Source organism: Nicotiana sylvestris, chromosome 2 (genome assembly GCF_000393655.2).
Source record: "Nicotiana sylvestris chromosome 2, ASM39365v2, whole genome shotgun sequence".
In the NCBI taxonomy this organism is placed as follows: Eukaryota; Viridiplantae; Streptophyta; class Magnoliopsida; order Solanales; family Solanaceae; genus Nicotiana; species Nicotiana sylvestris.
Genome location: NC_091058.1, coordinates 23062163 through 23085751, shown reverse-complemented (window position 1 = coordinate 23085751; position 23589 = coordinate 23062163). Strand labels below are relative to the sequence as shown.

The 23589-nt window shown below is 39.0% G+C and overlaps 1 protein-coding gene across 1 annotated transcript; it reads left to right on the top strand.

Annotated features, from left to right (window-relative positions):
• Positions 1–503: 503 nt before the first annotated feature.
• Positions 504–4256, top strand: LOC104243110 (thioredoxin-like protein CXXS1). Its single transcript, XM_009798259.2, has 3 exons — positions 504–672; positions 868–993; positions 3899–4256. Exons 1-3 carry the CDS (start codon positions 571–573, stop codon positions 4049–4051), a joined length of 381 nt encoding a protein of 126 aa, XP_009796561.1. The 5' UTR covers positions 504–570; the 3' UTR covers positions 4052–4256.
• Positions 4257–23589: the final 19333 nt, after the last annotated feature.

Sequence of the window (23589 nt, the reverse complement as noted above, 5' to 3'; positions counted from 1 at the left end):
AATTTTTTTGGTAGATATATTATATATGATCATAACAAAAGAAAAAAAATCTCCTTTAGTAATTATAAAGTTCATAAGAAAACAACATATATTAACTAAAGATTGATAAAAGTTGTACGGGTTGAACTATAACTCAAATTTTAGCTTATCTTAACTCAAAGTAACTTTTAGACAGATTATTCCACCAATCCAAAAAATAACTCAACCTATTTTAATCGGCCCAACCTGTCCATCTACGCCCCTAATGCTCTAGAATGTTACTGCAATTCCTTAAAGAATAATTGTGCAGTTGGGTGCCTAACCCAATTGTCATTACAAAAATCATACAAGGAAACACAACAATGATAAAGTTCCAAACTTTCATGCTTAATATCTAGTCCCAATTGACATTATTAAAACCAGATAAGGAAGAAACTTCGAAAAAGTCCAAAATTTCCATGCTTAGCAGAAAATAAATTAAAAAATGTGGGGTCCAATGCTTAATTCTATTGAAACTAGACATTCTTTCTCATCTCTACTGTTTAGGATAAACACAAATTTGGCCTTGTCAATAGTGAGTTCACAGTAAGAATGGAAAACCAAGAACAGGGGTCCAAATCAAGAGTTATGAAGGTAGACTCTAAGGAATCATGGGATTTCCATGTTAATCAAGCCACAGTTCAAGGATGCCCTGTAAGTAAAACCTGCATGGCTATTTAAATCTTGATTTTTTTTTACCTGTGAGTTTAAGCTTTTCCAAGAATATTCCCCCTTGTATTCGTGATTGAAGCTTATTCTTTTCTTCAAGTTGGAAACTCTTTTTTGGAGTTTTTTATTTGTAATATGTGTCAATTCATTTTTCCCTTTTTTTTGTTTGTTTGTTTGTAGATTGTGGCACACTTTACTGCTGCTTGGTGTATTCCCTCTGTGGCAATGAACCCCTTTATGGAGGAGTTGGCTTCTATGTACCAAAATACTATTTCTTTTCTCACAATTGATGTGGATGAGGTCAAGGTAATTTCTTTAGCCCTTTGGTGTAAAAGACACTACTTTAAAGCTTAATAGATGTAGAAATTTCCTTTGCTGAACCTACTGTTAAGTGCCAAAGAATGGTCTGGTCAAGGGAGGTTAGTTGCCCGTGGCCAGAGGCGGATCCATGATTAAATTTAATAGGTTCAGCTTTTAATATTTTTAGTATTGAACTCATTATACTGTTAAAATTATGAGTTCAAATCTAATACTTGTTGAGATTTTAGTAGGTTTTTACATATAAATTTATACTATGTGTCAAAAGTTATGGTTCAGTTGAATCCGTAGGGGAAAGGCTCATCCGCCCCTGCCCGTGGTTGTGGCATCCCCTTCCATGGTATAAGATTTTTAATGGTAGTGTCTATTATATTGTGTGTCTTCCTGACTTTAGTTAAAGTGGTAAAAGGAAATGCAGGACTTTAATGCATGTGACATAGCTGAATTGATGTCTTATACTAGTCCTTTTTAGCTTTCCAGTAGTATATCTCTCTAATTAAATGCAGCATGTTGAGATCTCATAAGCATAAGTATAAAAGATAGCGAGAACCCAATTATCGGGCTGTACCAATTCATCCTTGTCTACAAGTTTGTCGATACTATCCGTCTAAAAGCTCACATCTTCATCAGGAAGGAACTTTGAGACAGAGATTTGGAAAAGGATGTGATATATAAGACTAGATATATCCTCTGATCAAACATTTAGTTGTCACGAACTGTTCTGGTTTCTATCAACCTTGGGTTTAATTGGTCTTGCTTTTACAACATAGTTTGATGTCATAGGTAGTGATTTCATTTGGCATCATGAGGGTCTTTTATAAATCCATTACACCAAGAAAAAAAATTGGTCCTCAAACTGATGACTCTTAGAATGTCCTTAATTGAGATCATCTCTTTTATTTCTCTTTCACTCAAACGTGTAATTCATGAGAAAACAATTTTAAATCTCTTTAGTTTCATGAGCTACTGATGCACGCATATCATGCCTGTCTCAGAGAGTTGCTTAGTTGTGTGGCCTTACTTGTCTTCATCTGTTCCAATGTCTTATAGAGTCTTGGTTATGAGTTATGACGAATCAGTCATACAATGATGTCAGAATAATCTCATACGCATGCAATATGCCAATATTACATTGTGCAACAAGAATATGTTCGTAGACAAAGTGAATAACACAATTAGTTTCATAAAGTGGTGATTCCTTTTGCCTGTCTACTATGATGAGCCTTTCAATTTGACGAGGAGGCAACTCCTGTTGTAAAAAGGCTGTGTCTTTTTCTACCTAGTTAGTATCATCCACTTGAAAAAGAGATTTGCATGAAAAGGAATTGTTTGGAGAATAAGATGCTTCAGATGGAATTTGTTTCACTAAAAATCCTCCAACTCCCTAGTGAAACAGGCTTAAGTTTGAGCTTTTGGATTGTCTGCTTAGCTTGTATGCTACAACTTACTATTGTTTTGCTTACATGAGTGGGTCAGAGAGATCAACATCTCTATTGTTTTGCTGAAAAGTTTTTCTACCCTTTCTATTTTCTGGTGTAATATTCCGAGTTTCACTTTTTCTATTAAAGGCATTTATTCTCTAGCTGTCCCAACTTGACACTTGGGGCCAATTAAACTTGACACTTGGGGCTAATTGGCTTCTACAAAGTCATTTGATATTGTTCGCAACTTCACATGATTGTCAAATGTCAACTGAGTCAACCATAATGGTATTTTTTGTCATGTCTTCACCCAATGTAAAAAAAATTGTTTTGCTGTTCTTCATTTCCTGAAATATTGAGCATTCAGGAAGACTTACATCTCTCACTATAGTACTTCTAGAAATCCTCCCTTACCTTTCTCTCGAAAAATACTTGAAATCTGAAGAAATTAAAACCATGAAATGATTTCCAAAGAAGTAATGTCTAACACACAATGTTGGAATTTCCCATATTGAATCAGAGAATAACCACTTGGTTTTCGTCTTTCAATTTAACAAGATATAAGCTCATTGATCTTTAAGATATTTAAGAGTAGAATAGTCTTTTCAATTATTTGCAAGTGGCCAAGTTGAGAGATTCTTCCTCTCCTGGTCGCAAATCTTCTTATGTGCATTGCAATCAGACACGGAATATGCAAATATTTTGTCTAGGGAAAGGCTTCACGTTTTATAATCATAAAATATAATGCAATCACTTCAGATACTGTCTAGCATTACCATAGATATGTTAGATTAATACTACAAGATTCTCGTTTGTAGAGTGAGTTTGATGATTATCTAACCGGATTCTTCTCCAGCGATTCCTGATCTTTTCTCTATTAGTTGTGGATGGAGAATCTGATTGATAATAGCTAGGTATTTGCATTAATTTTCGTAACGAAAAAAATAATAATTCAAGTTCTAACTAGTATGAAACTGTATTCTAGGAAACCAAATGCATTTATCATTTTGACATTGAAGTGATCGTTGATCAGCTACCAGCGAACCCGTTAAGATTTTCTTTAGCTACCTAGTTTCTAATCTCTGTTTCTGAAACAGTACTCCTCTGTTGTCTATTTGATCTGTTGAAAATCCAATGGCACAAACCTTCGTTGACAGATGAATTTCTCCATGTTGTCTGAAGAAACTATTGTCCACATTCAAATGCAAGATTTTGTTATTTGTTGTATGTATTATTCCTTTTCAGTCTTGCTAGTTTCTGGTGTTAAAAAGGCTGTATATCACAACCTAACTGCTTATACTGGTAAATATGGCAGCTATATTGTATTTAGCTACGATAGAGAACCTTTTAAGTTTTAAGCAAGGACTCTGAGTTTCAGGTTCCACCTAATATACGCAGATTAAAATGTTTGAATCTTGTTTTACCGGGATGATAGGTTGGTGATTCACATTATTTTTGTTTTTGTTTGCCAGGAGGTGGCTAGCAAATATGAGGTGAAAGCCATGCCAACATTTCTTCTGCTGAAAGATGGAGTGCCAGTAGACAAGCTAGTTGGTGCAAATCCAGATGAGATAAGGAAAAGGGTTCAAAGTTTTGCTCACTCCTACCCTACAGATATAGCCTAGTCCAAATAATACATATATTTTGTTATATAATGTACTGAAAAACAGATTATTTGAGTGTGTGGCTTGTGCTATTTCATCGTTAAATTGTAGATAATTCCATATCCACTTATAGAACACTGTTTAATAATAGTGCTTTTCTGTCTTCAAAGCGTGTAAGTAACAGATAAGTTTAACTTAATTACCCTATGAATGGCTTTTGTGGACACTGAGAAGGTATTTGGCCTTGTGTAAGATAGTGGTCCTGGAATCTATGTGCATGCCAAGCGCGAAAAAGGAATCAGAAAACGAAAGGGCTCTGTGTCATTTCTCCTTGCACTAGTAAAGGAGCGATAACTGAGACTCGTGTTTTTATTTCAACTTACTGCGAATTATTAATTTGAATTTTTTGTTTTTTATTTCTTTTATGGATGTCGCTATTGTTTGACCAAAAGATATATTGAAACTTTTTTGATTAAATCAATTAAAGAAGTTGAAGGGGTAAATCTTAGAGCTCGTTTGGATTGGCTTGTTTTAAGTGTTTTTAAGCCAAAATAACTTTTAAGTCATTTTGTAATGTTTGGATAAAGTAAAAAAGTGCTTTTAAGCACTTATTTTTAAGCTAAAATGACAAAAACAAGTCAAAAGCAAAAAGTTAGAATTCCTAATTTATGGCTTAAAAGCTATTTCGGCTTAAAAGTAACTTAAAACAAGCCCATCCAAAACGGGCTCTTAGTCAAACATAATAAAACTCCAGATCTGTAAACAAATCGTGTGATGATACGTAAAATGAAATAGGAGCAATAAATTGTCGAAACCTTTCATTTCTTCTTTCACCAATCGGTGAATATGACTGTTGTACATTTTCCATGGAAGATTGTTTTACTTTTTTTTTTACTAAGGAGATTACATAGGAGAGGAAGAGAAAAAGCCCCCTTTTCTAGGAAGGTCCCATCCCTTTATACAACCATGGAGTCTTTGCTATGTATTTGGGCCAAAGCCCCTTCGTACCACGTCCGTTTTCATCGTTTCCCGAATATTGTCCTTCGACTTAACAGACATTGCGAGCACGGGATTCGGAGCAAGTCATGGCGTCTTTCCTTACCCGCTGTTGTACGGGGTCCTGGTTGGGTTGGCCACAGCGGTCAGATTTTGACCAATACAGTTAGTTCCTCGTCTGCTGGGGTCATCTCTAGTCGGGCCTGGTAGACGGATCATGATGATCGCTTATCTAAGAGAAATCTGACTGTCTAACCCTTGGGTATGATTTTCAAAATCAAGTAACGTATCGGCGCTCTTCCGATATCTCTAAACCGTTGCAGCCGTTTTGGAATCGAAACATCGTTTAATCTTGAAATGTTATTCGTGGTTGTCGTCATTATGACATACGTTCCCTGGGAATTGAACCGTTTCGTGCCCCATCAACTTCGATTGGCGACTCTTGGGTTTCGTGCTTGGGGAAATTATGTCTCTTATAAATAGAAGGAATGCACCATTCGAGCGACACACTTCCTTACCTTTACTTGAAAGAACTTTGCGAATTTTCCTTTCTCTTGATACTTCGGATTTTGATTTTCTCCGGTTAGCCAAGAACTTTCATCTTTTCTTTTCTTTGCCCCTTTCCTTCATCAAACTGATACAAATGGCTGGTGATTCTTCTCGCACTGACCTTCCCACCACAATTTCGGCGCCGGAAGATGATGTTCTGGCCACTGGAGGAGTAGAAGTGGCAGAAGATGAGGAGGTCCCGTCGATGGCTGAGATCTTGCCTCGCCCTGGGAAAGCATGGACTGATTTCCACAGTCCCGTCGGGGAGGAACCAGAACCTACTTTTTCCGTCATAAACGAGGAGGGGATTGCAGACTTGAGGGCTAGGTGGGGAATTCCTCACTATGTCGAAATACTGCTTGCAGTAGGGAACAACATAGACCGTTTTGATCGCCCAGGGTATTGTGCGTTCTACGCCTACCCCTTTATTGTTGGGTACACGCTTCCTCTCCCTCTCTTGGTGGTAGATTTTTGCCGCTTTTACGAGGTATTCTCGGCTTAACTTATGCCATACCTGTATAAATTATTCCTCATGCTGCTCAAATTTGCGGAGCTTGCCGGTCGTGAGATCACTTTGGTGCACATGCTCAATATCGTCTTCCCTCAACTCATTCGTGGCACGATGATTCACATGCGCCACCAAGGGTCGAAGAGCTTGGTGGCTAAGATGGACGACAGAGCCAACCGTCGCTTCTACGAGAACTACTTTTATGTGCGGACTGAGCATCTTGTGGCGAATCCTATGGGGTTCCCCGAGAAATGGAACTTTGCACGTAAGTCCCTATACTTTGGGTCGGAGTGATACCCGACTGCTTTCCTTTGAAAAGTACTAAAACTATGTATGTTTTTTCAGCCGCAAAACGGCCTCCTGCACCCGTTGATGGTATCCGCAAATGGGTAAACACCATCCTTCCTCATACGGCGTGGGTACGCATATGGTCGTCCTCTATGAGAAATACGGATGCAAGCCCCTTACCGGTGAGTAATATAATTTTCGTTCATTGTTCTTCTTCCTTCCCTTTTTACCTTGTTTCTTATGTGATGTTCGTCGATGTCAGGGAGAGTGCGGAGAGTGAGGGCTCCTCCATTAGCCTTTCGTCAGCCTATATCGTCTGTTCGCCCTGCCTCAGCATCTACTGCCCGACCTTCGTCGAGGGCTGCCTTAGTTGAATCTACGACTGCGGTTGTACGTACGGAGGCTACCCCTCACGCTAGGACTCTGACCCATGTCATTTACCCAGCGGAGGGACCTTCCCATGCCGCAGAAGGGGAGGGGCCGTCAAAGAGGCGGCGAGTGGAGACTGAAGCGGCTTCTGCAGTTGTGATAAATCTGGAGGAAGACCTTCCCCTGATGGGGTCTGAGGCGAGATTTGATGCCACTCCACCTGTGGAGATAGATCAAGCCGTTGTGTCTGCCCCATCGACAGAGGTCCCGATTGCTATGATTGACCGGCAGCCTGCCGCGATGGGGGGTCAGACTCCTGAGACCGTTGTTGCTGCTTTGGACGGGCCTTTATCTTCAGTGTTGGGTCGTGCTTCCTCATCGGCCGCAGAGAGGAGAAAGGGTATCGTGGTCGACGACTACGAATCTGAGTCTGACCTTGATCGTGATGATGTTCGGATATTTGAAGAGGGTCTTACCCGTTTGGTGGTTCATGCGGGAGGTCCGTCCTGTATTCTTGAGATCTCGTCGAATATCAATCTCCTGGGGGATATGGAGGACCTGGTGCCGCAATTTGACATCTTGTGCTCTGCTGCTGAGAATGCGTCTCTTCGGGACGTTCCCGATATTGATTTGATGCATGAAGTAGCCGCTATGGGCTTGAGAGTACGTTACACTTTTCTTTCATATTTCTCTCATTTTTCTTGGTGATATGGTTTTAACCCATCTTTTCGTTTTTCAGACGTACATGGTGGAAATAGAGAGTGCTAGTAGGGCCAACATTTGGGCCAAGATTTTCTTGAAGATGCTGGAGAAGTATCGGCGCTATGGAAACAAGTGACGTGAGATGCACAAGCGGCTAAAGGCGAACCCTGGCGATCAATCTCTCGGCGAGGAATTGGAGAAGAGGGATCATGAGTTCATGCAAGCTATTTGCAGTAAGAATGTACTCGAGGAGCAACTTCGTGCAAATGACGAAGAGCTTGAGTTGGGCAAAGGGGTTGCTGCAGAGTGCGAATATCTTCAAGGGAAGCTGAGGTCGATGCAGTCTAAGATGGATCAGAATCTTATCAAGGTCGAGGCGATGAGCGCGGAGTAGATGGAAAAATTGTTCGAGTTAGAGAGAAAAGTTTCTGGGTTGGAGAACATCGAGACCGCCTGGTTATTGGCACTGGAAAACACTATCTGCGTCCTTCGATCAGAGCAGGAGTCGGAGAGGGCGTCGGGCACGCTAAGGGAAGCGAGGTTCGAGGAGCTTATTGGTGAGATCGACCGGAAAACGTCGTCCTTAGGAGATCGGGTCGCTTCCCTAGAGGCCGAAAAGGTGCAATTGTTGGCTCAAGTCGAATCTTCCTCCGCCGATGTTTCCCGTTATTTGCATGAGCTTTGGGTTCATGCTGAAGCCCAGGAGGACATATATAAGAACTTGTGGGAGGCAGGCAATGTTACCAAGGCCGCATATGAAGGAGCTCGGGCGAAGGCACGAGAGGCTCGTGTCAACTGTGGATATGACTCTGCGACGCCGGAATCCGATGAGGGAGCGAATGATGATGGAGGACTTCCTGAAGATGGTGGTGATGATTGTAAGCATGTGATTTTTTCTCTATGTGAGAATTACTCCCAAAAAAATTCAAAATAAAATAATTTTCCTTTTGTGTGCAATTTTGAGAATTTCGTGGCATTTTTGGATAATTATTTGTATTTGTCCATGCATGTTTATTTGTTAAATTAATAAAAAATACAAAAAAATATGTCGCATTTGTATTTAAAATTTAGTTCTACAATTAGGAGCAATTAAGTTTGTTTTACAAGAACAAAAAATTATAAAAATAATGTACGTTGCATTTTTAGCATTTAATGTCCAAATTGTGTGATTTTATCGTAATTGCTATTTAATTGTGTGTTAATTGTTATTGAGAATTAATTTACACTTTTATAAATTAATTAAGTTCTATAGGATAATTTAGGATTTTTAGAATTTAGTTTTAGTTTAAGAAAAAATAAAAGAAGAAAAAAGAAGCATGAGAAATAAGAAGAAAATCGGATTGGGCCACCTTTTAATTTAAATCAACCAGGCCCAAACCAAATAAACTCCTACGGGGTCGACCCGACCCGGTCCACCCCTAACCCAAACACCCCCCCTTCTTCTTCCATTTTTCATTTTTTTTTCATCTTTCTAAAAAAAAACCTAACCCACAAAACTAAAAAAAAAACTAAAAAACCACCCCCACATCTTCTTTCTCCTCCTGCTCCAACGACCCCAAGCTCCCATGGCTGTCCTCCCATGGTTGCCCTCCCCGTCATCCCCTTCCCCCTCACGCCATCCATGGCTGCCCAAACCACCATCATCTTCTTCCTCGTTCCAGCAACGAACCAACTCCATCGTCCCCAGCCCCGTCGTCGTCACGTCCAAACGACTAGTCACGACCCTCGTCGACGACACTGCCTACGACGACCATTTACTTTGTCGCCCAGTTCGTCGTCACACCGCCTCCAGCCTTACGTCCAAATGCAGTTGTTGCCCTCCCCGTCATCCATCTCCCTTCAACCAATGAACAGCTCAAGCTCTCATGGCTGCCATCTCATCGTCACCACCCCAGCTCCACCAGTTCGTCGACCAGCAGCTCGTCCAAACAACCAACTTCATCTCCTTCGTCGAGCTCACCCCAAGTTGCCGGAAAAAAACCATCGCCAAACCACCAGCTCCCTCACGACAAGCAGCGCTGCTGCTGTCGCTGTTGCTTCTTCTTCGTCAGCAAACTCCATCTCCAGGCAGCACGTCGAGCTTCATCTCGCATCGAGGTCGTTGGCAGTCTTGGTTCGAGTGGTCCGTTTCCGTTGAGGTCATTGTTGTTCGTCGAGATCCGGTACGTTGAGGTTGTTGTCCGAGTTTCTGTTCCGTTGCGGTCATTTCGGTTAGTTGGTTTAAGTTTCATTTCTGTCCGTATTTTGTTTAATATTCTCGGATCTGAAATCAGTATATGTTTGATTCTTTTTCTTTGTTTATCATTTCTTGATTATTTCTTTAGTTTGTTTTTATTCATTTGTTCTTGTTTAGTTTTAATATAGAAGTGTGTTAGATTTAATTCGTGTTCATTTTTTGTTTGAAGTTCGTTAGTTTTTCATCAAGTGATTTAATGTGAGTGTTTATGTGTTGGTCTTTAGTTTTTGATTTAGTTTGAATCATTCATCTTTGTTATGATGTTGTTTGAATTTAGTTTGAGTTCAACTGATGTTGAGTTTAGCGATTTAAATCTACTTGTTTGTCCTGTTAAGTTTGTTGATATGAATCTGACTCTGTTAGTAATTTATGAATGTTGTTAATTTGGCAAGTTTATTATGCAGAATTTGATTATTAGTTGGAAATTGATTAGATGAATTGGTTATAGCTGCTATAGTTTGGTTAATTGATTTAGGAGGATTGGATATAGCTTAGGGGGTAGAATGGTAAATTGTAGTATTTTCAGGGGTAGAATGGTAATTTCAGTAGTTTCAGGGGCATTTTCGAGATTTAAAAGAGTCTTAAAAAATGATTAATTTGAGTGCTCCGTCCACTAGGTACTAATAATATTAAATTAATACATAGTGGGGGACAAGACATGTAGTAGTGAGAATTAATACATTGTTTAATATAGTGGGGGACAAAGCATGCGGTAGTGGGGAATAAGGGAATTAAATAAAGAAAAGATATATGTTAGTGGAAATTAATATATTTGTTTAACATAGTGGGGGACAAAACATTAAGTAGTGAGATTCAAAAGGGGAATGGATGGAAGATAGTGGAATTTAATTTAAATGCTTCTGTTTTTGGACACAAATAAGGAGTTTTTTGGACAGAATTGAGGAAGACTTGAAAAAAAAACCTTGGAGAGTTAGAATTAGAGAGTTAAAAAAAATATATAACTAATTAAGGATTTTATCATAAAAAATTCAGAGCTTAAGTTGAAAAGAAAACCGGTTTGTCAGAACTTAAGAAATTCAGTCTTTGAGAATTAAAAATTGAAAGTGAAGCCTTTCTTTACTACTAAGAATCAGAATATTGTTACTGCTTCTGTGGTTTGCATTTGGTACTACTGATTTTCAGATTGGTTTTTTTTCCTGGGTTTTCTTTTGGTTTTGGAGTGTTATTTCACTGAATGCTTGGGTTTCTGGTATTGGTGTTGCTGTCGGGTTATTTTTGAATCTGTTATGGATGTGGAATCATCTCTGTTGGTTTTAAATCCATCCCTGGGTGTTCAATTTTCTACTGTTGTTGCTGATTGTTCTTGTTGCTTTGCTACTGCTGATCTTTCTCTTCTTTTACTTCCAATACCAGGTACATGGCTGTAACCTTGTCGATATAGTAAGCTGAAATGTGAAAGCATGAATACATATGAAGAATGGAATTTTGAAGTTTTAATTTAGCTTTTTCTTTGTTTCTTTTACTGATTGTATTTAGGCTATTTCATGTATTAATATTCTGTAAATTTCTGTCGCTTTGCATAACTAGGTATCTTGTAGTGATGTATTAAATAATACTCTGCTTTAGTTTGGATATTAGGTAGTATATGTTTAAGCATGCTCATTACTGTCAAACTGTTTAATAATTGGAATAAGAGGAAAATAACATAAGTTGGTCTTTAGTGAATCGGCTTGGCAAAACTGGTTAGTTCACTAGCTATGAAGGTTATAATATTGTCAACAGTAGGTTAATCGTGAATATGTAGCTAAATTTAGTTAAAGTATGAATTTAAATTAATTTCGTGAATTAGGCATTATGGCATGATTTGAGTTCAAACAAGACGAGTTAACGTTTAAATTTAATAAACTTTCGAATATGCATTAGTAATTAAGATTGATTCTAGTTTCAAATAGTTGTAAATAATTAATTCCAACGGTTCAAGTCATCTAACAATGCGAGTTTAATCTAGTTATAGGATAATTAGTTTCTTTTGAATATATTATTTGTCGATTCCGTATTTTATTTATAATTTCAATTTTAGTAATATTCCTTTCCGTTAACATTTGTCTTAATCTAGCATTTAATATGTTACGCCTTTTTTTCAAGCATGTAATTAATTAAGATTTTCTCTTTTATTTTAGAGACAAATTTAATGGAAATGTAGTCACTTTAGGATATCCTTAAAATAAATGAGGCGTGCTTCGCCAAAATAAATCACAAGTTGCGGGGCCCTCTATACGTGTTTGTAAAGTTACTTAGATACCGGGACGGGCCGTTTAGCAAATTTCACGGCCCTACCCAAAATAATGATACGCTAGTCGCTTTAGGCGCGTATTTAATAAGGTTATCTTCTTAAACTCGGGTGCACATTTATGTGACCCAAATCCAAATCTCAACAAAGTTGAAATGTGCCAACAACCACGGGTGCATTGATGTGACGTGGTTCGAGATGTATTTTCACGATGTTGCAATTCTCGATAAAAACAATAATAATAATAATAAAAGCGGTAAAGAGTTTAAAATTCGCACATATGTTCATAATTGTATAAAATCAGGCAATCAAGCCGAATATGACAGTTAAGCGACCGTGCTAGAACCACGGAACTCGGGAATGCCTAACACCTTCTCCCGGGTTAACAGAATTCCTTATCCGGATTTCTGGTACGTAGACTGTTAAATAGAGTCATTCTTTTCCTCGATTCGGGATTAAACCGGTGACTTGGGACACCATAAATCTCCCAAGTGGCGACTCTGAAATAAATAAATAAATCCCGTTTCGATTGTCCTTTAATTGGAAAGACTCCCTTCCGCGCCCCTTTCGAGGCGGTGCGGGCAAAAAAAGGAGGTGTGACAATGATGGTGGCGGTGATGACGCCGAGTGAAAGAATGTTGTATTTGTCTGTTTTCTGTCTTTTTTTTATTCGTTGTTTGTTGTCGTTGTTTCTTCCTTTTTTTTAGACTCTGTTGGTTCAAGTCGTATGTAATCTGTGACTTGCGCAGTGACTTTGTATAAAGAGGAATTTTTCATTATTATATGCCCTCTGTACTTTTTCCCTGTTTTGCTTTTCGTAACTTTGGTGCGAAGTAGATTCCCGCATGACGAGTTCCCTACTCTTTGGGAATTTAGTGTCATGCGGGTTGAATGGGACCTTGATGACGGCTTTGGCTGGCGAGACGGTGTTTTCGAACTTGTGTCGAGATGCTGTCCCATCATAGTCTGAATGGTAGCGAACTATTTTTCTAATAACGACCTTAGCCGTAGGGATATTACCTTCGGGCTTATATCGAAGTATTATCCCGTCGTGAGTCCCAGTCTTTCTTTCCTTTTTTTTGAAAAAGTATTACACTGTCGTTATTCGATCGAGGTCAAACTTTTCTTTTTGGCGAAGGCCCTTAGCCTCAAGGGTGTTATTTCGAACTTTCATCGAAATATTAACCCGTTGTTGTTCGATCGAGGTCGAACTCTTTTCTTTGGCGAAGGCCTTTGGCCTTAAGGGTTATTTCGAACTTTCGTCGAAGTATTAACCCGTCGATGTTCGATCGAGGTCGAACTCATCTCTTTTGGCGAAGGCCTTTAGCCTTAAGGGTGTTATTTCGAACTTTCGTCGAAATATTAACCTGTCGTTGTTCGATCGAGGTCTAACTCATCTCTTTTGGCGAAGGCCCTTGGCCTTAAGGGTATTATTTCAAACTTTGGTCGAAATATTAACCCGTCGTTGTTCGATCGAGGTCGAACTCATCTCATTTGGTGAAGGCCCTTGGCCTTAAGGGTGTTATTTCAAACTTTCGTCGAAATATTAACCCGTCGTTGTTCGATCGAGGTTGAACTCTTTTCTTTGGCGAAGGCCCTTGGCCTTAAGGATGTTATTTTGAACTTTCGTCGAAATATTAACCCGTCGTGAGTCCCGGGTTTTTGGAGAGTTGGGTATCTTCTAGGGGAGTCCCAGTTCACCTGATTTTATTTGCACCAGGAGTGCGATGTCGAGAAGTAGAGAACGCCGCTGCTTTGCTCACACTCGTTTTACGCGCATATTAGAGTTTCCCTATCTGACTTTTTACTTTCCGGTCTGAAAATGTCATTGGCGGGCGGGACGATGAATTACACTTTAACTTTAGGGATTTTCCCCTCGTCTTCCCCGTTTTTAGGTCCCCAGGAAGGCCTTCTTGGGATGCCTTCTTGGCGAGGACGAGGGAGGACTATTCAAGGGGTATCGTTTCCTAGGGGCTGGGTTTGTTTTGTGGGTGATATTTCAATTGTTTTGTAGTAATTTTTCCTTCTTCAGTTGGGTTGTTTCCTCACTCGCTCGCCCATGTGGTGCCCACGTTCTTGTTTGAGCAATCGGCAGAAGGTGGGCCAGGATGATATTTCCTTATTCCGATTCAATGAGCTGGAGAATGAAGGTGGATATGTGGCGTTACTCGTTTTGCTTGGCGCTTTGATGGTTGATGGGGGTTATGTTTTTTGAATTTAGTAACTGTATTCAGCTTTCTTTCCCCTCATTTGGTCGCGAAGTGCTTAATTCTCCTTTTCCGTCTCCTCCATTTTCTTTGAAATAGTTGTAAACATATCATTATCGTTCTCTTTGGGAGGTGGCCATGTTTCCGGTTTTCGATTTGGAGAAGACTAGGAAGTTTTCACTAAGAAATCCCCAAAGACGGCACCAAATTGTTTGACCAAAAGATATTGAAACCTTTTTGATTAAATCAAGGCAAAATACATAAGTTGCTACCTAAACCTTTGACCTAAATCTCCTTTACACACTTTCTGTGGATGATAATAACATTGCATACGCAATATTTCTAAAGTGTATCTAGTACATACCTCTTTTGACCAAGTAAGTTTCACGCAAAAGGAGCGCGTGAAGAGGTGAAAAATGAGAATCTGCATGATTATTTGAACGCTGTAGATTTAAATTAATTGATCCAATGGTCTAAATAATTTTTTTCCTTTTTATCCTTTTCCACCTTTTATTATTTCACACAAAATACAAAAAGAAAAGACAAAAAAACATAAACACTAATACCTTCGTCCGATCGTCCCCAAACCCTATTCTGGCAAACTGACAAACTGGACGACTTGAGCAAGATTTTGATTTCTATTCGTCGTGGTCTTTTACATCTTCACCTATGCTTTTCTCTAATGCCATGGATTTTACAGAACCCTCTTCTTTTATGTCTTTTGCTTGTCGGAAATGGAGTTTTGCTTACTCCGGCCGGTGAAAAGTTTGGATATTTAGCCATGATATTTTTGATGAGTATTTTCTTGTGGGTTTATATTCCATGGCTGCTGAGGTTTAGAGGAGAAATAATTGCACATTTCTACCAAATCAGAAGCAAGATTAACAGAATCAATAACCAAAAAATTTCAACTAGTAGCTTCTTTTAGGCCGAAATACCATTGACATTAGGAGACCCATCCCTAATAGTAGCATGACATTTAGAGGTTGTAGTTGAAGAAGAAACAACGGTAAAGATGATGAGGGGTTTTGGGGGGCGAGGGGAAGATAAGAGATGGATGGGTCGGGTGGGGCAGTAAATAAACGTTAAGGTAAAAACAAAAGGGTCGGGTTTAATAATTTCAAATGGGCTAATGTCAAACGCGTGCATTATACGGATATACTTTTTACTTGTCCTGGTCAAAAGAGGTGTGTACTAGATACACTTTAGAAAGGTTGCATGTGTAATGTTATTATCGTCCACAGAAAGTGCGTAAGGGGGATTTGGACCAAAGGTTAGGGGACAACTTATGTGTTTTGCCTTAAATCAATTAAAGAAGTTGAAGGGGTAAATCTTAGTCAAACATAATAAAACTCCAGATCTGTAAACAAATCGTGTGATGATACGTAAAATGAAATAGGAGCAATAAATTGTCGAAGCCTTTCATTTCTTCTTTCACCAATCGGTTAATATGATTGTTGTACATCTTCCATGGAAGATTGTTTTACTTTCTTTTTACTAAGGAGATTATAGAGAAGAGGAAGAGAAAAGGCCCCCTTTTCTAGGGAGGTCCCATGCCTTTATATAATCATGGAGTCATTGCTATGTATTTGGGCCAAAGCCCCTTCGTACCACGTCCGTTTTCATCATTTCCCGAATATCGTCCTTCGACTTAACAGACATTGCGAGCACGGGATTCGGAGCAAGTCATGGCATCTTTCCTTACCCCGCCGTTGTTCGGGGTCCTAGTGTTGGGAATAAACCCCTTACCAAACTAATATTCACGGTAATAAAGCGGAATAATAATGTAGCACCGAGATACGGTAATTAACAAGAATAAAAGAGTAACAATGACACCAAGATTTTTACGTGGAAAACCCTTCTGAATAAGGGAAAAAACCACGACCCCGAGAGGAGCAACTGATATCACTATAGTAAGGAATTTTACACTTTGTAGGTCGGAGATAAATACTCCAAAGACCACTACAACACTCAAAAGAAATAACCCTCTTTTGATATTCCCACCTCACTACAATATCGCTCACTCTCTATTTTCCTCACAGACTATTTTCTTATACCTTGTCTGTGAAACCTCACTCTTTCTTTCTCTCTTTGTTGGTGTGTAGAAATGAGAGTTGAAGCTCTCCTTCCAGGTATCACACATTTAGACAACCACTTTGTTAGCGATTAGGTCTTAACAGATTTAACAACCACACGTTGGCATGAATGCACTTATACAGTTATTCCTTTCTATTATGCGTTTGCCCGATTGCATGCGTCATCCCGGCATTTCATTCCTTGTTTCATTTTTCTTCTCCTCGCCTTATCCCTCTCTTGTGCTTTTTCTTTTCTCTCTCTTGTTTTTCCGCTCTTTTCTTTCTTTCTATTTTTCTTGGTTTTCCTTATATTTTCCTTTTCATTCTTTTTGTTTTCTTTTCGGTTATGGTCGAATCTTATGGAGATTGCCTACGTATCGTGACCCCGCACGAATCAAACCAAGCGTAGTTCATGAAGATAAATGTAAAAATAAGGGTGGAAATAAAATGCTCAACTTTCATTAATAAACAGACTCTTACAAACTCGACATCTTTTGTTTTGGAAAGAAACTAACAAACGCAATCTGAAAGCAAACAAAAACTCTAAGCTTGCAAACATACTCAATCCAGAAAGATAACGGACGTACAAAAGACTGACTCAAAATGGTAGACCCACCTCACTACAATATCGCTCACTCTCTATTTTCCTCACAGACTATTTTCTTATACCTTGTCTGTGAAACCTCACTCTTTCTTTCTCTCTTTGTTGGTGTGTAGAAATGAGAGTTGAAGCTCTCCTTTTATAGCCAAAGCTTCACCCTCTAAAGCCTACAATATTTGACAATTTACACACACTTTTCACAATTCAACAAAGTTGGCTACCAAACCAAAGAAATTCAACAAGGTTGGCTACCAAACCAAACTAATTCAACAAGGTTGGCTACCAACCAAACCAAGTCAACAAGGTTGGCTACCAAACCAAAGAAAACTCTTATTAGGCACATGCCTAATACTTCTTCAATGAGATGGACATCATCAATCTCCCCCTCCAGTCTCATTCATCCAGAGGAGGTAGCACTGTCTTCTAGTTTGAGTGCATGCCGACAAGTTCTTTGCATAGCTCGAACTTGTTCCTTGGTACCACCTTGGTCAGCATATCTGCGGGATTCTCATTTGTAGAAATCTTCAAGACTTTTAGAGATTCATCATCTACCATTTCTCGAATCCAATGATATCTCACATCAATGTGTTTGGTCCTTGCATGGTACATAGAGTTCTTGCTAAGGTCTATTGCACTTTGACTGTCACAATAGACGACATACTCCTTCTGATGCAATCCAAGCTCTTGAAGGAATCGCTTGAGCCATATCATCTCCTTGCCAGTTTCTGTAGCGGCAATGTACTCTGCTTCAGTTGTTGAAAGTGCAACGCACTTCTGCAACTTAGACTGCCATGATATAGCTCCCCCTTGAAAATGTAAACAAATATCCAGTAGTGGATTTTCTGTTGTCAATGTCACCCGCCATATCAGCATCTGTATAGCCCTTCAAGATTGGATCAGATCCTCCAAAGCACAAACAATCTCCCGTGGTACCTCTCAGGTACCTGAGTATCCACTTGACTGCTTCCCAATGTTCCTTTCCAGGATTTTCAAGAAACCTGCTGACAACACCAACTGCGTGAGCAATATCAGGTCTAGTACATACCATTGCATACATCAAGCTTCCGACTGCTGAAGAATAAGGAACTTTAGCCATGTTCCCTTTCTCCTCCACTGTTGTAGGACACATCTTCTTACTCAACTTTAGATGACCAGCAAGAGGTGTGCTGACTGGCTTAGCATTCTTCATGTTGAAGCGTTCTAGTACACGTTCAATGTACTTCTCCTGAGATAGCCACAACTTTCTACTTGTTCTCTCTCGAACTATCTTCATCCCTAGAATTTGTTGTGCTGGGCCCAAGTCCTTCATATCAAATGACTTGGACAGATCTCCTTTCAACTTTGCTATCAACCCCTTGTCTTTTCCTACAATTAACATGTCATCCACATACAACAACAATATAATAAAGTTATTCTCAGAAAATCTTTTGAAGTATACACATGGATCAGAATAGGTCTTTAGGTATGTTTGACTTTTCATGAATGAGTCAAACTTCATGTACCACTGCCTTGGTGCCTGCTTCAATCCATAAAGACTCTTATTCAATTTGCACACCATGTGTTTCTTTCCAGCTACTTCAAATCCTTCTGGCTGCTCCATATAAATCTCCTCTTCCAAATCTCCATGAAGAAATGCAGTTTTCACATCCAACTGCTCCACTTCAAGATCTAGGCTAGCTGCTAAGCTCAAAATTGTTCGAATAGAAGTCATTTTGACAACAGGTGAGAAAATTTCATCAAAATCAATACCTTTCTTTTGTTCGAAGCCTTTAACCACCAATCGAGCTTTGTATCTGACCAGCTTGCCATTTCCATCTTTCTTGAGTTTAAAGACCCATTTGCATTTGAGTGGTCTTTTACCCTTTGGAAGTTCAACCAGCTTGTATGTGCCATTTTTCTGTAGAGATTCCATCTCTTCTTGCATAGCTTTCATCCACTGGTTCTTTTCTGGATGGGACAGCACCTCCTTAAGACTTTCTGGCTCCCCCTCATCACTGATGAGGACATACTCTGTGGAAGGGTACCTGCATGACTCTACCCTTGGCCTCTCTGATCTCCTCAGAGGTTGAGGTTGTTCTTCTCCCTGAGTGGGGTGCTCCACTTCCTCGACACCTTCATCAAGTTGCTCCCCCTGCTCAATAACCTCACCAGGTTGCTCCACCTACTCGGCAACCTCGTCGGTTGTACTTTCTGCACTTGTGGGATTGTTAGAAGTAGAAGGAATAGTAACAAAGTTAGGAATTATACCATTCTTCGCTTTTTCTAACATATCAGCAGCAGTTCCAACTTCACTTTCTCGGAAGACTACATCTCTGCTTCTGATGACCTTCTTCTTTACAGGATCCCATAGTCTGTACCCGAACTCTTCATCTCCATAGCCGATAAATATGTAGGGAACAGATTTATCATCCAGCTTTGTTCTCTGCTCTTTTGGTACATGTGCAAAAGCTCTGCAACCGAACACCTTCAGATGCGAGTAGGACACCTCCTTGTTGGTCCAAACTCTCTCTGGGATTTCAAACGCCAACGGAACTGATGGACTCCTATTGATCAGGTAACAGGCTGTCTGAACTGCTTCACCCCAGAATGACTTAGGCAGTTTAGCCATTCTGAGCATGCTTCTCACCTTCTCCACAATGGTGCGGTTCATCCTCTCGGCTACGCCATTGTGCTGTGGGGTTCCAGGAACTGTCTTTTCATGTCTGATCCCATGACTTGAACAATACTCTTCAAATTCCCTTGAAGTGTACTCACCTCCATTGTCACTTCGGAGGCGCTTTAGCTTTCGACCCGTCTCCCTTTCTACTAGAGCATGAAATTTCTGGAAAACTTGAAACACCTGATCTTTGGTTTTCAAAATATAAACCCATAATTTTCGTGAAGCATCATCAATAAAAGTAACAAAATATTTGTTACCGCCCATTGATTCAATTTCCATTGGGCCGCAAACATCAGAATATACTAAATCAAGTATATTCAATTTTCTTTCAGACGATGTCTGAAATGAGACTCTATGCTGCTTACCAAATAAACAGTAGTCACAAGGTTTTACAGTTGTACCTTTGGCATAAGAAATGAGTGATTTCTTGGCAAGAATCTGCAATCCCTTCTCGCTCATATGACCCATTCTTTTGTGCCATAAATCTACAGAAATCTCATCTTGTGCCGCGTTCAATTCACCTTGGCATATTTCTGCATTTGTCCTGTACAACGTGCCACGAGCAACTCCCTTTGCAATCACCAATGATCCCTTAGTGAGTCTCCACTTTTGATTTGCAAAATAACTCTCGTATCCATCTCGGTCTAAAGCAATTCCCGAGATCAAGTTCATCCGCAAATCAGGTACATGCCGCACATCCTTTAGAACCAATGTGCATCCGACATTTGTCTTGATACAAATGTCACCAATCCCCGCAATCTTTGAGTAACTTGTGTTACCCATTTTCACTGTGCCGAAATCACCTGCTACATATCTGCAAAAAAGATCTCTTACCGGTGTGGCATGGTGAGATGCCGCTGTGTCAACCACCCATTCCGACTCTGGACCTGACAGGTGCATGCATTCCTCTTCCTCATTTATAAAGAGGACAACATTATCATTATTTTGCACCATGGCGGCTGTGTTGTCGTCATTCTTCTGGCCACTGGTTTCACCTTTGCCCTTCCTTGGATTTGGGCAATCTCTTTTGAAGTGACCTGGTTGATTACAGTTGTAGCAATTTCTGACTCTTGATTTGGATCGGTTCTTTGACTTCCCACGAGCTCCGGATCTACCATAGTTGTTCGAACTCCTTTGATAACTCCTGCCTCTACCTTCTGTGATGAGAGCCTGTCCTTGATTTTCAGGCTTCTTTCTCATCTTCTCATTGAGTAGAAGAGCCGATGTGACATCTTTCAACTCAATAGTAGTCTTACCGTGCAGGATGGTTGTTGCCAAATTATCGTACGAAGATGGCAACGAGTTCAATAGCAAGATGGCTTTATCTTCTTCCTCGATTTTCACTCCGAGGTTGGCAAGCTGTGTGATTAGTCCGTTAAACACATTTAAATGTGACAAAAAATTCGTACCTTCACTCATGTGTAGGGCGTATAACTGCTTCTTCAGGTACAATTTATTTGTCAGCGTTTTGGACATGTATAGGCTTTCCAACCTTGTCCAAATTCCACGTGCAGTGTCTTCATCAATGATGTTATTTACCACATCATCTGATAAGTGCAACCTAATTGCACTAGCAGCTCTTTCATCCAAGTCAGCCCAATCCTCAGCTTTCATGGTATCAGGCTTTTTGGAATCAACATCTAGAACCTTGTGTAATCCTTGTTGGATGAGCAGATCTCTCATCCTTCTTTGCCATGTTGAGAAACCGTTATCTCCGTTGAATTTTGCTACCTCGTACTTTACTCCGGACATTTTTATTTTTCACCAAGTATAGTACTACCGACAGTGAATAGTATTTCAGTGAACGAGCAGAACCTGTGCTCTGATACCAGTTGTTGGGAATAAACCCCTTACCAAAATAATATTCACGGTAATAAAGCGGAATAATAATGTAGCACCGAGATACGGTAATTAACAAGAATAAAAGAGTAACAATGACACCAAGATTTTTACGTGGAAAACCCTTCTGAATAAGGGAAAAAACCACGACCCCGAGAGGAGCAACTGATATCACTATAGTAAGGAATTTTACACTTTGTAGGTCGGAGATAAATACTCCAAAGACCACTACAACACTCAAAAGAAATAACCCTCTTTTGATATTCCCACCTCACTACAATATCGCTCACTCTCTATTTTTCTCACAGACTATTTTCTTATACCTTGTCTGTGAAACCTCACTCTTTCTTTCTCTCTTTGTTGGTGTGTGGAAATGAGAGTTGAAGCTCTCCTTTATAGCCAAAGCTTCACTCTCTAAAGCCTACCATATTTGACAATTTACACACACTTTTCACAATTCAACAAAGTTAGCTACCAAACCAAAGAAATTCAACAAGGTTGGCTACCAAACCAAACTAATTCAACAAGGTTGGCTACCAACCAAACCAAGTCAACAATGTTGGCTACCAAACCAAAGAAAACTCTTATTAGGCACATGCCTAATACTTCTTCAATGAGATGGACATCATCACCTAGTTGGATCGGCCACAACGATCAGATTTTGACCAATATAACTACCTACTTGGAAAATTGCAGCAAGAGAAAGTTGGATCATGCGAGGCAAATTATATGTATATATAGTTTGAGGTGAAAGCAATGAATTCATTTTATTGAATTCGATTTAGATCCGCGTTTGATCAAGATGTAAAACAACAGTTTTTAATACCTTGGTGCCACTTGCCAAGAGGATACGTCGAGATTCCTCAAGCACTATATGTATGTATTGGGCATGACAAACGGGTGGATAAATGGAGTGTGGCTTTCTCGCTTTAGTTGTTTTCGTGATGCATTAATATACTGTCGTGACTACATATTAGCTTGATATTATTGATAGTTTCAATGCAGTCTATTTCTTTAGGCAGAAGGATGCTTCATATACTTCTAAACCTTTCAACTTATAAGGACATAAATTACTAATCGACTTTGGAAAAAAATTTAGAATTTTTTCAAAACATCTAGATAGCGAAAGATTATTCTTTTATATTTCTGTTCGGCAAGCTAAGCAAGTCATGAAATTGACTAACACCACCTCGAGCAGAGTGAGCTAGCACCCAGAGCGTGGTGGCTGAACGCACCTTCATTGTCACATATTAAAAAGCAATAAAGGATGATTTACTGTACTAAACTCTGCCGAGGTACAAAGGAAACCGATAAACCGTACCAAATCAATAATTCGAGTCAAATCGAAAAAAAAATCCGATTATGATTCGGTTTGATTTGGTTTGGTGTTGACAAAAAAAAATTCGACCATAATTAGTTTGGTTTGGTTTTAACTAAAAAAGGTCAAATTGAAACCAAACCAACCCGACATTACATATATAATTTTTTAGATATATTTAATAAATAAATATACTTATTATGATGTAATTTATAAATATTTTTAAACGTGTTCATAATTTTATCTTTTTAAGGTATTATTTCAAGGTAGGACTTATACCTTTTGAATGTTCCAATAATTCTATAGCCATTAATATTAGTAACTCAAATAATATTAACAAAACCCAGACCAAAATCAAATCAATACTAAGGCTAACAAAAGACATTCAATTCAACACTAAGAATGACAATGTATTGAATACCAATTTTTTTTTTTTTTTGCAATGATTTAGATAAAAATACATAACCTATTTTTATTTTTTCTTTAGGGTTTATGTAATTATACTTCCTTATTAGTCTAATTATTTTAGCATAACTTAGTACTTTTAGATTATGTTTATTTTTTATGTTTTTTAATTAGCAATATTTATATTACGTGATTTTATTGTCTTTATTGTTGAATATTTTAGGATAATGTCACGACACGTCTCATATTTTGTATTATTTTCTTGAAAATACCTTATATTGTTGTATCTTACTATGATTAAAGAAATATTTGGAGCACAAGTTATATATTTTATGCTACGAAGATTTTACCGAAAAAACACAAAAAAATTCGAAAACCCAAATTTTATTTGTTTGATTTGATCTTTAAATTTAAAAATCACACACAATTAATTTGGTTTGGTCTTTACAAAATCCGAACCAACCAACCTATATACGCCCCTAACTCTCGCTATCATATCACAGGCTTCGAGAATGGGGTAGGTTTTATTGATTATACCATACGCAAAATAACTTTT